The sequence below is a fragment of the Saccostrea cucullata genome, unplaced genomic scaffold (assembly GCF_032062105.1).
Source record: "Saccostrea cucullata isolate Sc308-1 unplaced genomic scaffold, CSIRO_AGI_Scuc_v1 ctg143, whole genome shotgun sequence".
Taxonomy (NCBI): domain Eukaryota; kingdom Metazoa; phylum Mollusca; class Bivalvia; order Ostreida; family Ostreidae; genus Saccostrea; species Saccostrea cuccullata.
This window is the reverse complement of record NW_026937256.1, coordinates 102422-117203: the sequence shown is the minus strand read 5'-3', so window position 1 is coordinate 117203 and position 14782 is coordinate 102422. Positions and strand designations below refer to the sequence as shown.

The 14782-nt window shown below is 34.0% G+C and overlaps 1 protein-coding gene across 1 annotated transcript; it reads right to left on the bottom strand.

The window, feature by feature from the left end:
• Positions 1-11686: 11686 nt before the first annotated feature.
• On the bottom strand, positions 11687-13687 carry LOC134247647 (uncharacterized). Its single transcript, XM_062729987.1, has one exon. It carries the CDS (start codon positions 13685-13687, stop codon positions 13016-13018), a length of 672 nt encoding a protein of 223 aa, XP_062585971.1. The 3' UTR covers positions 11687-13015.
• Positions 13688-14782: the final 1095 nt, after the last annotated feature.

Genomic DNA, 14782 nt, shown 5'->3' with positions numbered 1-14782 from the left:
GTTTTAAGAAACTGAAATGACACTGTTTGTTCCAAGAAGTTTTATTTGTAGATCTCTAAAGCTATTGCTAATGAAAAAAAAACTGGGATATAATTAATTTCATTCAAACTTTTGTTAAATGTATATTTTTTTAAAGAGACTAGTCACATAAATAAGGAGATAGTTCAATAACATGTGTTCAACAATTGTTATGTAGTTGTAGAAGAAATGTTGCTATGATATTTATTAAATGGTGTTTTTTATAGAATGTCAGGATGTAATGTTGACATTTAAGTGGTACTCTGAGTACCTATTAATGTACTGTAATATTTATGAACTCTTGAGTATATGTGTTCACAGAAGATTATCCTCTGCACAATTTAGTATTGAACTACTAATAATTCATTGATGTGCCATTTTTTCAAAGTTTTAAAATAATTTTGATTTTTAACTTTGTTGCTATGTTTTTTTTTTTCTTCAAAGGACATTAATTCAATTTTGCTTTCCGCACGCCAAATTATATACTCTTGCTTATAAGTTTTAGGTCATGACAGGGTTTGGTCTCTAAAATTGATTTTTATGATGATCCGATCTTGTGCTTAGTATATTCAGATAGATCTTTAACGGAAATGATTTGGTTACCATTTCAAAAATAATAGCTAGATTATAATCCGTCCCACTTTGCTGGCAATGCAAATCTTTGAAAAAGCCAAGCTTTCATTATTATACTGTACTCAATCTATTTAATGCTAATAAATAATACAAAAGAGACTGGCTGTTGTTATATATGTTGTGAGATACGTGTAGATCAGGTTTCACCATATTTCTAATGGTTTTGGTTCCTAAAAGTTCAAAACTTTTACCTAAGTTTATATTATTTTAATTCATGACTTTTCAAAATACTCATGGCGAGTGGGATCGGTCACCAGGGGCTGAATCCACATGCACCTGACCTGACTTTTTTTCCCTTTTAATAAAAAAATATACCCCGTATATTGTATATTTTTATATAAACGTGCCCGTGGCTGCTTCCTCCTCCTTGGCACCTGATTGGTTTTTCATCTAAGTTTGTTTAGTTTAACAGTAAAATTATATCTTTGTTTATACAGAGATTTTCGTTTGAAAAAATATCAGAAATAAAATACGAAACCTATGTAAAGGTACATACATAAAAGCTTTCTAGCAAAGGTTGCGAACGTTAGTCGCCATACAAACAGTTTTTTTTTTAAAATAAGAAATGTATCATTTTAATGAAACATATTATAGGGATATAAACACAGTTTTACATATATACGAGCGGTGTTCAAAAAAGTTCGCAAACTGTCTTTACACATGTATATTTACAAAGCCACAATTCAGATCAGAATGAAATTGGGTACAGATATGGTCATACACAGATTCTATAAAAAGAAGATGTTACATGTATGTAATTTTTTGTTCATATTTTTGACGGCAAAATTTGAATATTAGGCCCCTGCGTCAGCAACAATTGTAATTGTCACCATGATCATTCTGAGAAAGGCTATATCCTTATCCACCCATCCTATTTTTGAGATTTGATATTAAATCATGATTTGCATGGTAAGAAATATATGACTCAGAAACTCTTTTAGCCTCTGCGAACAGAACGCTACGATCACGTGATTCGCGCGTAAGCGATCGGCAGATTTCATTAAAATTGGAGAGTACTACTGTAAAAAAAAATAATGAACACACAACTTAAGGTAAGTCACTCGTCAGCTTTTTAGAAAAGTTCACGCAGAACCTCTTACTTAAAAAATATTTATTGAAATTCAATTTTTGTAAAATAATAATATTCAACAATGTAAATTTTTAAACATTCATCGAAAAAACTGCTTAAAAATCTTCACAAAGAAGCAAGATTTATGAGGGACTTTTCTGAAATTTCATTGTGGTGGAAGGATATTCAGCTTTCAGATATTTCTGCAAATCTGCACATTTATTAAATTTAATGTCTTGAAACTTTAGCCTCACATTTTTTACTTTTTTTGGACTGATAATAGGATTGGTTTGTCTGAACTCTAGATATTAACATTTGTAAATCTGAAGCGGGAATATCCGCCATTTCCGTTATGATTTTGCGGGAATATTTAATATAGGTCTTAATTTATATTTTTAAAACAAGTTTTACACTGCTTTAGTTTAACCTCAACAAACTTTGCCAAGAAATGAAGATATATTAAAGAAGTCAAGATAAAATTTACACCATTTTTTGTCCTGAAAATCACATATTTTGACCAATATTTCAAAATTAACATCACTGACCCCAACTTTTTCTTTCATTATTTTAAACTGTTTTGCAAGATAAACTTGTGTTATAGTTTTTCAAGAAACAATATCAGCACTTAACTCTGTTTTTCTAAAAAGCTTGATATAAGAAAATATTTTATTGCCTATTTAGGTTTTTAATACCCCCAAATATGTTATTTTTTAGTGCAAAAAGGTCACACAATAATAAACGCGCATTAATTTGCAAGATTTGTTCAATGGTAAATATTATTCAAACCATTTTATGTAAAATAAGATTAAATTTATTAACGTAGTAACATCTGATAAAATAAAATTAGAGATAAATTAATAAATCAAAGAGTTAAAATTTAAGTGCAAAAAGGTCAACTTAATTGTACCATAGCTCAGTAAGATGCACACTGAGCCCCTATTTTCTCTGCGATTTTGAGTCATGCTACATGAGTACTTATCCAAAATATACTTTCCAAAAAATCCTTGATTTAACAAATTTGACGAGTGACTTACCTTAATTGAATTTCTTTAATGGATGTTATTCAATTAGTTTGCAAACGTTTTGATCAACCCTTGTATATTCCTATTATAAATGTTTAAAATGACAACATCAATCACATTGAATCGTTAAACAAGTACATATACTCTGAAGTTGAAACTGAAAATAATACCTAGCATGCCAAATCGAAGTTATTCATTGACAAAATCTAGGTAGTCTTTGGATACTAAGTATTCCAACAATCCGTTTAAATTCGATGGGTATATATCGTGACTCTTTATTTGAGTTGTATAGGTTTAGAATTTGCGAAAGTGAGGAATGAGATATGAGGGATAAAAAAATCTTTTTTGTGCAGCTTTGACATTAAGATATTTCGTCGACTTTTTATCAGTCAACAAATAGATACTTCTTTTCTTATGTCAACTCGATATATTGAAATAAATTCAAAAGAAAATACTCTACAGAATTTGCCACATCTATTTCAGAATTTATATCTTACTGACCATAAACAAAACAAAAATACGTCATCCAATAACTTAACTGCATGGCAAAAGGGAAGACTTCGGCTTTCTCCACACTCACCTTCCATTAATTATTTAGATATATATACAAATATCATATGGATATGATCTCACATTTTCCTAATCTGATTAGATACACGAGAGCATGATCTAAGCACAATCTATTTTAAAACTGAAACAAGTTACTGATAAATAAGTTGAAGTTACAAGTATTTCATCTGCCCCTTTAAAACGGCCTTTTTGCGAATTTATACGTACGGATACTGTTTATAAAACATTCAATCGTTAAGATGTGACATGTTTTGTAAGATTGTTGCTTTTATATTTAATTTAATTACAGAGTATTACGTCTTTCTGATCAATCACCACATCAACAGGGAATCTTTGCTTAGAGTTCATTATCACCACACTTTCTACATAAAATGGATGAAAGTACGCTATATATATAAACTGTACTGTCGATACCTATATTGCATTGAAAAAAATAGCCTTGAAGCAATTTGCCTCTGGCACTTTTAAATTAAGAAAATCTGAACTCGCAGATCTGTATCTTTTTTTATGGTAGTCTACACATACTCTTTCTGGATCAGTTCAGATAAGATAGTCTATATAAGCATGTATGTTAAAAGAGGAGAGAAAAGGATTTTATCTGCTGTTACAAACACCATTGTTTCCATTAGCTATCATGAGCTGATTGAGTTTCCTTTCTCATAGGTGCTGCCAGAAATTTAATAAGGTTGTTTATGCCATGTTGCTAACAATCCCTTTTCTTTCTGAAGGTTAATGCATCTCTGTTTGAGAAAAAGTAGTGGAAAGATACTAACTTTAATCTCTCTTCAGTTTGCAAGCCATGCATTTGTATGGAACGTAAACTGGGTTATCGACTGAGTGTCCAGATCATGTATTTGTCTATCAGCGCACCGAACCTGTCCGCAATCAAATTCGTTTCTAGAGGACCCCATTTTCGGTTTAATTGAGGGAATGTCTTTGGGATCAACCTCCAGTTGTACGTACCTTATTGGTAATATATTCATAATCTGCTCTCTGTTAAAGAACTCAAGGAAAGTGAACTATTAGTTTTTTGTAGACAGCATTCTCTCCAATCTTTAGCAATGTTAATTTGCTTTAATTTTGGTTACTGCCAGACCTCAGATGAAGGGTAACAATATCATCCCTATTTGATTTGATTTTTATGCAATACTTTTATTTTTCAGATCTAAAACAAGTTTATTTTGTGACGTTATATGCCATGAAGAAAAAAAAAGGTTACGGCTGGAATTTTCATGAGTAGTCATTTGATTGTTTTAATTAATAATATTTTAATTAACACGTCACAAATAATTAACCCCCCTTTCCTAATAGAGAGTACCTTCGAAGTTATGTAACAAAATGCTCATTCTTGATAAAAGTGTTCAATAGATTAATATTCTGCCATTTTTGAATTAACACCCAAGTTAACATTTTTTTTTTTTTTACATATTTGGAAAAAATGTATTTGATTTTTAAAATTAAATAAATGTATTTTATTTATTAAATTTATTGTTTTAAAATTATTAAAATTCAATCTGGGCTTTCCAATTTTTTCAACCTTAAAGATTATTTTTCCAACTTGAAAGATACAAAGGTTGGTAATTCCAACTTTGAGGTTGGTCTTACGCAATCTAAAATGGGTAATTCCAACCAAACTATTAACTGTTTTCCCTTCCATTTTTATAAACATTCAAACTCTTTGAAGAGGTTCAGATTGCGAAAAGTTACCTATCTCAAAAATTATGAACAATGTAAATCAGTAAAAAAGGAATAAAACACGGACCGCTGGATATTTCAGATGGATCAGGTGCCTTGGAGGAGCAACTATTCCCTGATCCTCATCTTAGTGTTTTTCCTACATGTATGTTAGTATTTTACCAGAATTAGCAAAGTGTCAATTACAGTCCGACTCCCCTCTCTTCCTGATGCGTCATGGAGCCAATATGGATCAAGTATTGTTTTTTCTTTATACTAGTAGTATCTGATCTGGGCGCAGTGTAAGGGAAGTGAAATTTTAGGGGGTTTATTTCTAATACTAGTATTTACATCAACATTTTCAACTATTTTTCTTACTGTGACTGGGATATCTTTTGTTGTTACGAATTGCTCAACTCAACAATTACTTCAATCTTTCCTTCTGTACTCAATAATCCAGAAGTGAAAAAAAAAGAATTAGATAGATTACATGATTAGTATGTACTGGTCCTGTTGACAAAGCAAGTAACATTGTCTTTGTTTGTAAAGCTCATTACATAAAACGTATTTTAGAGGAACTAGAATACAGTTCTCCAAATTGTAATCTACCTTTAACACATAGTTCACTGTCTAAGGAGGACATTCTTCAAAATCATTTGTCAGTTTTGAATATTCTTGATATTCCAAACAATCAAAATGAATTTGAATTACCATATTTACATTTGTATTGGATTCCGAAACTTCATTAGAATCCTTACAATCGAAGATAAATAGTGGGTTCCAGTCAACTTTCCACCAAATCCCTTTCTTTACTCCTCACTAAAATATTAATTCAAGACAGTACAGTTCAACAATATATTTGAAAAGTTGTGTGTAAATTAGATGCGGATGCTTAAAAATTCCAAGTTTATAAAACCATGTAAGTCCATGCTTATGAAACTACATAAGTCCATGTTTTCCGACATGATTGATAGCTGCTTTTTCAATATAAACGGAACAAATAAATTAATAACTTTGCCATTGGTCATTTGCAAAATGACTTTGTTAAAAACAATTTGATTGTACAAATAATTACTTTGAAATTAATACGAAGGAGGTTGGCTGACCTGTTGTCAAAAGTATCGAGAATTTTTTGTCAACTTGACAAGTATAGTTGTAGAATCTACACATATAGCTTAATAAAAAATTCAAAAACATGGGGGTCAGTGTGCTTCATTTAGCACTACGGAGCAATTAATATGACCTTTGTGCACTGTAACCACGTCTAACACATAAATATTTTTTTTAAAAGTTATTCCTTTGATATTTTTTATCCAAATGAATCATTGGAACAAACACAGTTTTTTTCATCTTGAATAGTCACATTGAAATTTCTGACAACAAAAATAGTTTACTTCGCATAATAAATTATTTGACCTCTCTGCACTTAAACTTTTTTTTTTAATTTTTCTGGAGTACAGTATAAAATTTAAAAAGCAATAAAATCATTCGAAAGTAATGAATGTTTCTGAATTTAAGCAGAGTGGTTAAAATTGTCATATATATTAGGAAAATGAAATAAAAAGTGAGGGTCTGTAATGTTAATTTTTATATATTACTAAAAAAGTGTTAATCTTAAGCTTAATTTGGGCTATTTTTTCCATGGACTCTCACGATATATCAAATTTGATGAATTGCCAAATATGATGAGGATATAATTCATGACAGTTAATCTAATATATAATTTAGGACCAATATAGAACATTTTACTGCACAAAATTAAGTTTTGTGCACGTTGAATTTAAAAATAGAAATCCAAACAATACTGAATACTTCAAAGAGAAAAATTGATCTTTTTCTTCTAAAAAAGCTTCCGCCACAAAATATAGTTCCTCACTAAATGTTTTCGGTATGGAATTTAATCATGGGGTTTTAGTTAAATATAGTTTAATTTGCATTATTGAATCCAAATTCGTTGTGTTAATTCAAATATTATATAGAAATTTTCAAATAGAGGTCAAGACAAAAATCTGCTCGAAAGCTGAGGATCGAATGTTCGAGTTTCTGATTGACAATATCTATGTGGGTTTTTTTGGAGATCAGGTCTTCCTAAGATGTACTGGAACTCCCAGTGCCCCATTTTACCTATTTTTGTATTCATATGAAGCAGAACTTGTTCAAACTCTTTTATGTGAAAAGAAGAAACTATTGCTGTGGCATTCAACTCGACATTTATTTAGATATACCGACGCATTGTCAATTTAAACAATAGTTATATCCATTCTTATGTCGACACGTCACGATATATCCCGATGAGCTTGAAATAAAAGAAACCACAGAGTCTGACACTTCGTTTCATATTTATCTAACAACAAAGCTTTATGATAAACGTCATGCCTTATACTTTTCAATCGTCATATTCCCTTACTTACTTTACTTACTTATGCCTCTATCCTGTGCATTGCTTTCTATTTCTTTCCAGTTCTTAAGCGGTCTTTTGATGCTTGCTTTCTCACCGTTCACGGTAGCTCAGTCGGTAGAGCGCACGCTCCGTGAATTCGAATCTCGGCCGCTACTGAACTAAGTCGATAAAAATAGGTAGCAACTGTTCCTTCGCCATGTGCTTGGCACTTTGAAATAAAAGTTGCGGGTCCTTCGGATCAGACCTTAAAAACCGAGGTCACCGAGATCCCTCACTGCTCTATGGCCCTGAGTGCCAGCCCTTCACCGGTATATGGTGACGTCTCTATATGAGTGTAAAATTCTCGAATGGGACGTAAAACAGCATACAATCAATCTCTTTCGTTTGCCTTGAGGGTTCCAGGATATGGCTTGCCTTGTGATGTTATTGTGGGCCTTGCGTAGAGTATGCACTATCCACCCCCACCTTCTCTGCATTATTTCTTCTTCTATAGGTGCTTGGTTTATGATGTTGCTGATTTTGTCGGGCCATCTTATCTGGAGGATGCGTCTCTGGCAAGGTTGATGAATGTCTGGACACTGTTGTGGTGAGAGTCATCCTCCATGTCTCAAAACCAAAATGGAGTACATTCTTAATGTTGCTGTTTAATTTAAGTCAAATTTTGGTACGTGTTGCAGAGCTCTTGGTCTTCCAGATGTTTCAAAATTGCAAGAATGTTACTCTGGCTTTTCCCATTCTTGCTTTTATGTTCGCTTCCGTTCCTCCTTGGTCCACTATAGTTCCAATGTAAGTGAAATGTTCTACTTCCTCTAATTCCTTTCCTTCTATAACCAGTAAAGTTTGTAATGGTGTGTTTACTCTTAGGATCTTTGTTTTTGCAATATTAATGTTGAAACTTATTCCCTTACTTATGCTCTAATATACCCGTGTCAACTGCATGCAGAGTTTATATCTCTCACTTGATTCGATACTGCAGAGCATGTTCTACATACGGACATTTTCTAAAACAAGGTTAGGTATTGACAAACAAGTGATGAAGCAATAAAGCTGATACAAATTTATACAGTAAAACTCGTTTAGTACGAACACGAATATAGCGAATTCACGGATACAGCGAATTTTTTCAGGGACCCCGGCAAAATTTTTAACAAATCTTTGTAAAATTTTACGGTTATAACGAACTCTGATATAACGAATTTACGGATATAGCGAACTGATTTTGAGTCCCGTTGAGGTTAAATATAATGAAATTTATATCTTTTATAATGAACTTTCAAAGATCTCAAAGTTTGATAAATTGAACTGACTTTACATTCTTCTAGCATTTTAATATAAAAATCCAATTCGTAATAAAACCTTAATTATCGAAGGTATGTTTTGTAAGTTTTGCTTCCCTAACATGTTTGGTAGAAACACTTGAAGGAAAACATGCATATTGTGAATTCGCTATGTATGGTTATACGAATTCGTTATGCGGATATTACGAATTACGGATATAGCGAATTAAATTCACGGGTCCCCAGGACTTCGCTATAACCGAGTTTTACTGTATATAAATATATTTCTGCAAGGGATTTTACAAATTCACAATATAATTGCTCCTTGCTCGAGCAAGACTGAGTCAACATCTTTGTCACAAGTCATCTACATATTGATGTTGTTTTCACATCGTGACGTCATACACAGAATATCCCTCTACTTTAGGTCTATGAGTATGATAATCCCCAACAATGCTACATGTATTTATAGATCATATATGCCAAAATTCATTCCGATCTTAATTGTGGTTACGCAAAACAGAAAAAAATTGTATTGATCACCCCTTGTATTTATATACCCTTTTAAATGGCGTTCATATCTTAATTTCCTGCAACTTTATTTTAAAAGTTCTGGATCGTTACAGATAGAAATTTTGATGGTTCAGGACATGACATGTTCAATAATTATTTTCAATAATCAGCTTACATCATTGAATTCCAATTTTCAGGTTGCATATATCAGTAACATCACTAATTACCCAGTTTTTCATTTAATATGTTCTACATTCACTTCTCTCGATCCTTATTCGAGAGCCGTGAAACCATCTGTTTTTCCTGTAACTATCTATTTTATGATACATGGAAATAATGAACAGTTTCAAATTCAAAAGTCCATTCAAACAATACAAATCATGAGCAAAGCAAACACGGACCTCTAAAACGTCAGAGAATATTTAAATTTGCTGTGTGTAAACCAGCTGTGAAATTGATTTGAATACTTTTTTCGTGAATACTCACGCGTAGAAATATACACAGAGAAACATGCGTCACAATGAGGTTACAGAGATTTAGTAAAAACAAAACGATATAGGACAGCGAGAAATTCAGGCACTGAGTATATTTTAGGTGCTTTTAAGCATGTGAAAAGTAAATACATGTGTGTAAAGAATGTTTTTTAGTTTAGTGGGAGGTGTTGGTGTAAATCACACAAGAATTGCACGTAGGCTAGCGCGCTTTAAACATGAAATATGCCTACGTGAAAATTCTGTGTGATTTACACACCAATAACTCACACAAAACTTAAAAACATTACTTATATTTACCTTTTACAACTTTGAAAGTACTAACAATTCTCTCAATATATGAATTTCTCAGTGCCCTATGTCGTCACATTATTTTATCAATGTCCCTGTAACCTTACTGTGACGTCATCGAGGACGAGTTTCACCGTGTATATTTCTACGCGTGAGAAATGGTTTTCAAATCAATTTCACAGTTGGCTTAGTAGAAAAATGCAACAAATGTAAATATTACGTATAGCATGCTACAATTGCGTATAGAATCAACTGTCCAGGTACATAAACCCCATATATAATTATGTAGGTGATACAAGAAGTCTGTATGTGATGTAAGGGTTATGCGTGATGCAGATGCCAATTCAGATCACCATCTAGTACTGGCTAAAGTAAAGATGAAGCTCTGCAGAAACTTAAAGCCAAAGGAAAGCAACAGGAAGATGTATGATGTCAAAAAGTTGAAAGATCCCAAAATAAGCCAAGGATTCCAACTTGAACTAAGGAATAGGTTTCAGCAACTGGTTGATGACGAAAACACAATTAATGAAAAATGGACTCTTGTACAAGAAGCATATAATGAAACAGCAGAAAAGATCCTGGGCCAGAAGAAAAGGAAGCACAAAGACTGGCTAACTGCAGAAACTTATAGAGCCATAGATGAAAGCAGAAAACTAAAGGAAGAAATAGGAAGTAAAGATGAAGCTCTGCAAAAAACTTAAAGCCAAAGGAAAGCAACAGGAAGATGTATGATGTCAAAAAGTTGAAAGATCCCAAAATAAGCCAAGGATTCCAACTTGAACTAAGGAATAGGTTTCAGCAACTGGTTGATGACGAAAACACAATTAATGAAAAATGGACTCTTGTACAAGAAGCATATAATGAAACAGCAGAAAAGATCCTGGGCCAGAAGAAAAGGAAGCACAAAGACTGGCTAACTGCAGAAACTTATACAGCCATAGATGAAAGCAGATCAAATTTGGAGGAATAAAGGAAATTAAGAGAGAAGAATATAAGACCAAAGACAAAGAAGTGAAAAGAAGAACAAGAGCTGATAAAAGTAAAAATCTGGAAGATGTAGCTAACCGAGCAGAGAATGCAGCACATACAAACCGCCTGAGTGAAGTTTACCAACTGACCAAGCAGCTTTGTGGGAGAAAAAGAAACAGGACAAGTGGCATAAGGTCCAAGAATGCTGAACTAATCATTAAGGATGGAAAAATATTGGAGAGATGGAAAGAGCATTTTGAGGAGGTCCTTAATGTCCCAACAGAAACAATAGATTAACCCGAAGGATGCACCATCCAAGAGAAGGAAATCGAAGGAAATGACACGACACAAATCAGAGAGGAGGCCGTTAAAAAGGCAATCCAAAAAATGAAGAAGGGAAAGAGTCTTGGCATAGATAACATCAATGCGGAGCTACTAAAGGAGAGCGTATCATATTCAACATCAGAGCTCACAAATTTATTCAACAGAATCATCAGTGAGCAAGAAATACCAACAGACTGGAAGAGATCGCTCATTGTCAAAGTAACTTAGAAAGGAGAAATGACAATATGTGACAACTTTAGAGGAATATCACTATTGTCAGTGCCATCTAAAGTATTTGCAGAATAGTGATTGACAGAATTAAAGATGGATTAGAGGACAGACTAAGACCAGAACAGCTGCATATAGAAGAGGAAGAAAACGTCAGAACAGATTTACATTCTAATTATCTCAGAAAAGTGTAACTCAAACAAATGGTAACTTGAAATTAATTTTATTAAAGTGTGGCGATATTATGGGCACGGCTGTTATTTAGTTTCAAATGCAAAACAAACAATATCATATGGGCAATGGGCAGCCAAGACAAGAGCATGCCCCAATCAAATGCACAAACAACATTCAACATCAAAGCAAATCATATATCAAGGTCATTACCAAAGGTCAAAGTTCATATAGTGGTAAGTCAAAGTTCATACAACATCAAAAGTTCAAAGTTCACAACATCAAAGTTCAAAGTTCACCATATATATATATAGAAAGCATTGACCCTGGGAGGTGCAGAGGTCAAAGCTTACAATATAATTACCAAAATGCCGCTTATACGCCAGAGGTGATATTTACGATATATTTATTACGAATTACATGCCGCTTATGTGCCTTCTTTACTTGTCGTTTATATATCAGTCACTGTTTAGGAAACATTGGCCCTGGGAGGAGCAGTGGCCAAGGTTTGCGAAAAGTTCATCTAAGTTGGTCTCCAGGTAGACTTTTTCCTGTAACAGCCGTACCATTTGATATTAAGTGATCCTTTTGTAGGACAGCTGCAATAGAAAGAAAAACACAGCGCAAAAATCTATTCGAATAAGGGTTGGGTGAGGAGGGTATTTTTCTAAATATCTAAATTTGCAAAAAATTATCCCTTAAAATTGCACCAACCTCATTCATATAGTCTGTGAATGAAAAAGGATTAACGGAAGTTGACTCAGGGGGAATAACTCTAATTGATTATAGGGATTATAGGCGGATCTATGGATTTTGTAATATGGGAAATTAACACTTTCTTCGATAAAAGCCTCCAATTCGAATAGAATTGGATGTGATATTATCTCAGAAAAGTGTAACTCAAACAAATGGTAACTTGAAATTAATTTTATTAAAGTGTGGCGATATTATGGGCACGGCTGTTATTTAGTTTCAAATGCAAAACAAACAATATCATATGGGCAATGGGCAGCCAAGACAAGAGCATGCCCCAATCAAATGCACAAACAACATTCAACATCAAAGCAAATCATATATCAAGGTCATTACCAAAGGTCAAAGTTCATATAGTGGTAAGTCAAAGTTCATACAACATCAAAAGTTCAAAGTTCACAACATCAAAGTTCAAAGTTCACCATATATATATATAGAAAGCATTGACCCTGGGAGGTGCAGAGGTCAAAGCTTACAATATAATTACCAAAATGCCGCTTATACGCCACAAGTTCCCTGAGATGAGGATCAGAATGAAACTCATCCAGGGAACTCCGCCACCATGGTGGGGGTAGAGCGGCATATACGAACAGCCGTACCCAGGACCCTTGCTAATTGGGAAAGCAGGATTGACCATGCGCAACGATAGCCTCAAGTCCCCCCTGGAGAGAGTTTAGAAAAATGTTATTCCCCAACGAGGATAAGTGTACCCCATCCTGTAAAAATAAAGCTGGATCAGGTTTAATGTCTGAATGGCGAATTATTGCGCCCCCAGAATGCAAGACAATTGCAGCTATACCAGAATTAACCCGTTTGCGTGCATTTTCCATAGCTTTTAAATTTGCTGAATAGCGCCATTGGAGACGCGGAAGTATAAATGACCATATAATCCTACTGTTTCGAAAGTGATTCCTTAGAAATAAAACCAACTGCTTTGCAACCACCCTTATTTTTCTGATCGATACATTGCCCAAGTCATTCCCCCCACAATGTATAAGGATGAAATTAGGTACAGGGCCCACCTTTCCAAGAGTTCTAATCTTTTGTTTAGTTTTACTTAACTGGAGGCCACTATAACCCTGCCACCACAGTGAGATGTGTTTTCTTTCTAATGTCAAATTTGTACCACCTGGTCTTAATACAGCTTCCAAAAAGGCGTGCTTGATTATTGATGAACCCACCAACCATATTGTCTGTATATCCAAAATTAAATTAAAACTTTGGTATGCGAATGTAGGATTTGTAAGAATCAGATTTCCAACGACCAGATCTCTGAATGTCATGAGTTGAAAATCCTTTTAACGCGAGATCAGTACTCGCGCCGATACGAAAAGAGTGAGATTTGTATCCTGAGATACCAGGCAAATTTAGGTGCTTTACTGCCTTACAAAGTACCCCCGTAAATTGATATCGTGTGAGTGGGGATAAATCGAAGTGTCGAAATAATGGACCTGAACCCTCTGGACGGATGCTGACGTATTTAGTAATGAGCTGATATGGACATGCTACACCACCCTGCTTATCTATTTGAAGCACTGTGCCTTTACCTAACTGGTCCGTTTTCGAATACCGGATAGTCAGTAAGAGAGATTGCGTTTCGTGATTAATGGACAAATTGTCGAATTGAATTGTGTTTTGTTGATCACCTTCTCTTGTATTAACTGTTAATTCGCCAACTCTTAAAAATCCATGAAATGCCAGGGAAAATGCAGCCGAGAAAAGAGCTGTTTCAAAAGCATTGGTACATATTATGGGCAGAACTTGAATAATATTTAGCAAAATTGTTTTCGTTATTGGCAGTCTAGTATCTACTTTATGTCTCAAACGTTTCATGCCCTGCAATAACTTTGTAACCAAGAACTCTGGGGTTGGATCGTGAACACTCTGCAATTTACAATAAAATGAAATGGCAGACAAGTATGACCTCACGGTACCATATGCGAGGCCGGATGATGATGAATGCAAAACGAATTGCACGACTGAGTTTAATGTAGGGGGCCATGGCGTGCAATCAATGAGTCTACATACTTTGTAATAAGCTGCCATTCCAGCCCGATGAGATTTATGTGTGTTTTCAGATACTGAGGCGTCTAAAAGTTTAGCAAACTCAGGCTGGAGATGATGTTGCGGAAAGATAGGGGCACTGGGCAAGGGTGTTCCCTGGCATGTGGAGCTGCTTGTCGGAATCTGGCCCACTGCTTACGAGAAATTGAATCAGCAACTACATTGTCTTTACTTGGTATGTAAACTGCACGAAACAGAATATTATAATTCATAGAAGCAAGGACAAATGGTCTAAGTAGTTTCATGACCCGCTCTGATTTAGAAGTGAGTTTATTTATTATAGCGACTACAGCTTGATTGTCTATATGGAGAAT

Excerpts from the sequence above, each read along its gene's own strand:
- LOC134247647 (XM_062729987.1), bottom strand. The coding sequence starts at position 13,687 with ATGACATTCAGAGATCTGGTCGTTGGAAATCTGATTCTTACAAATCCT.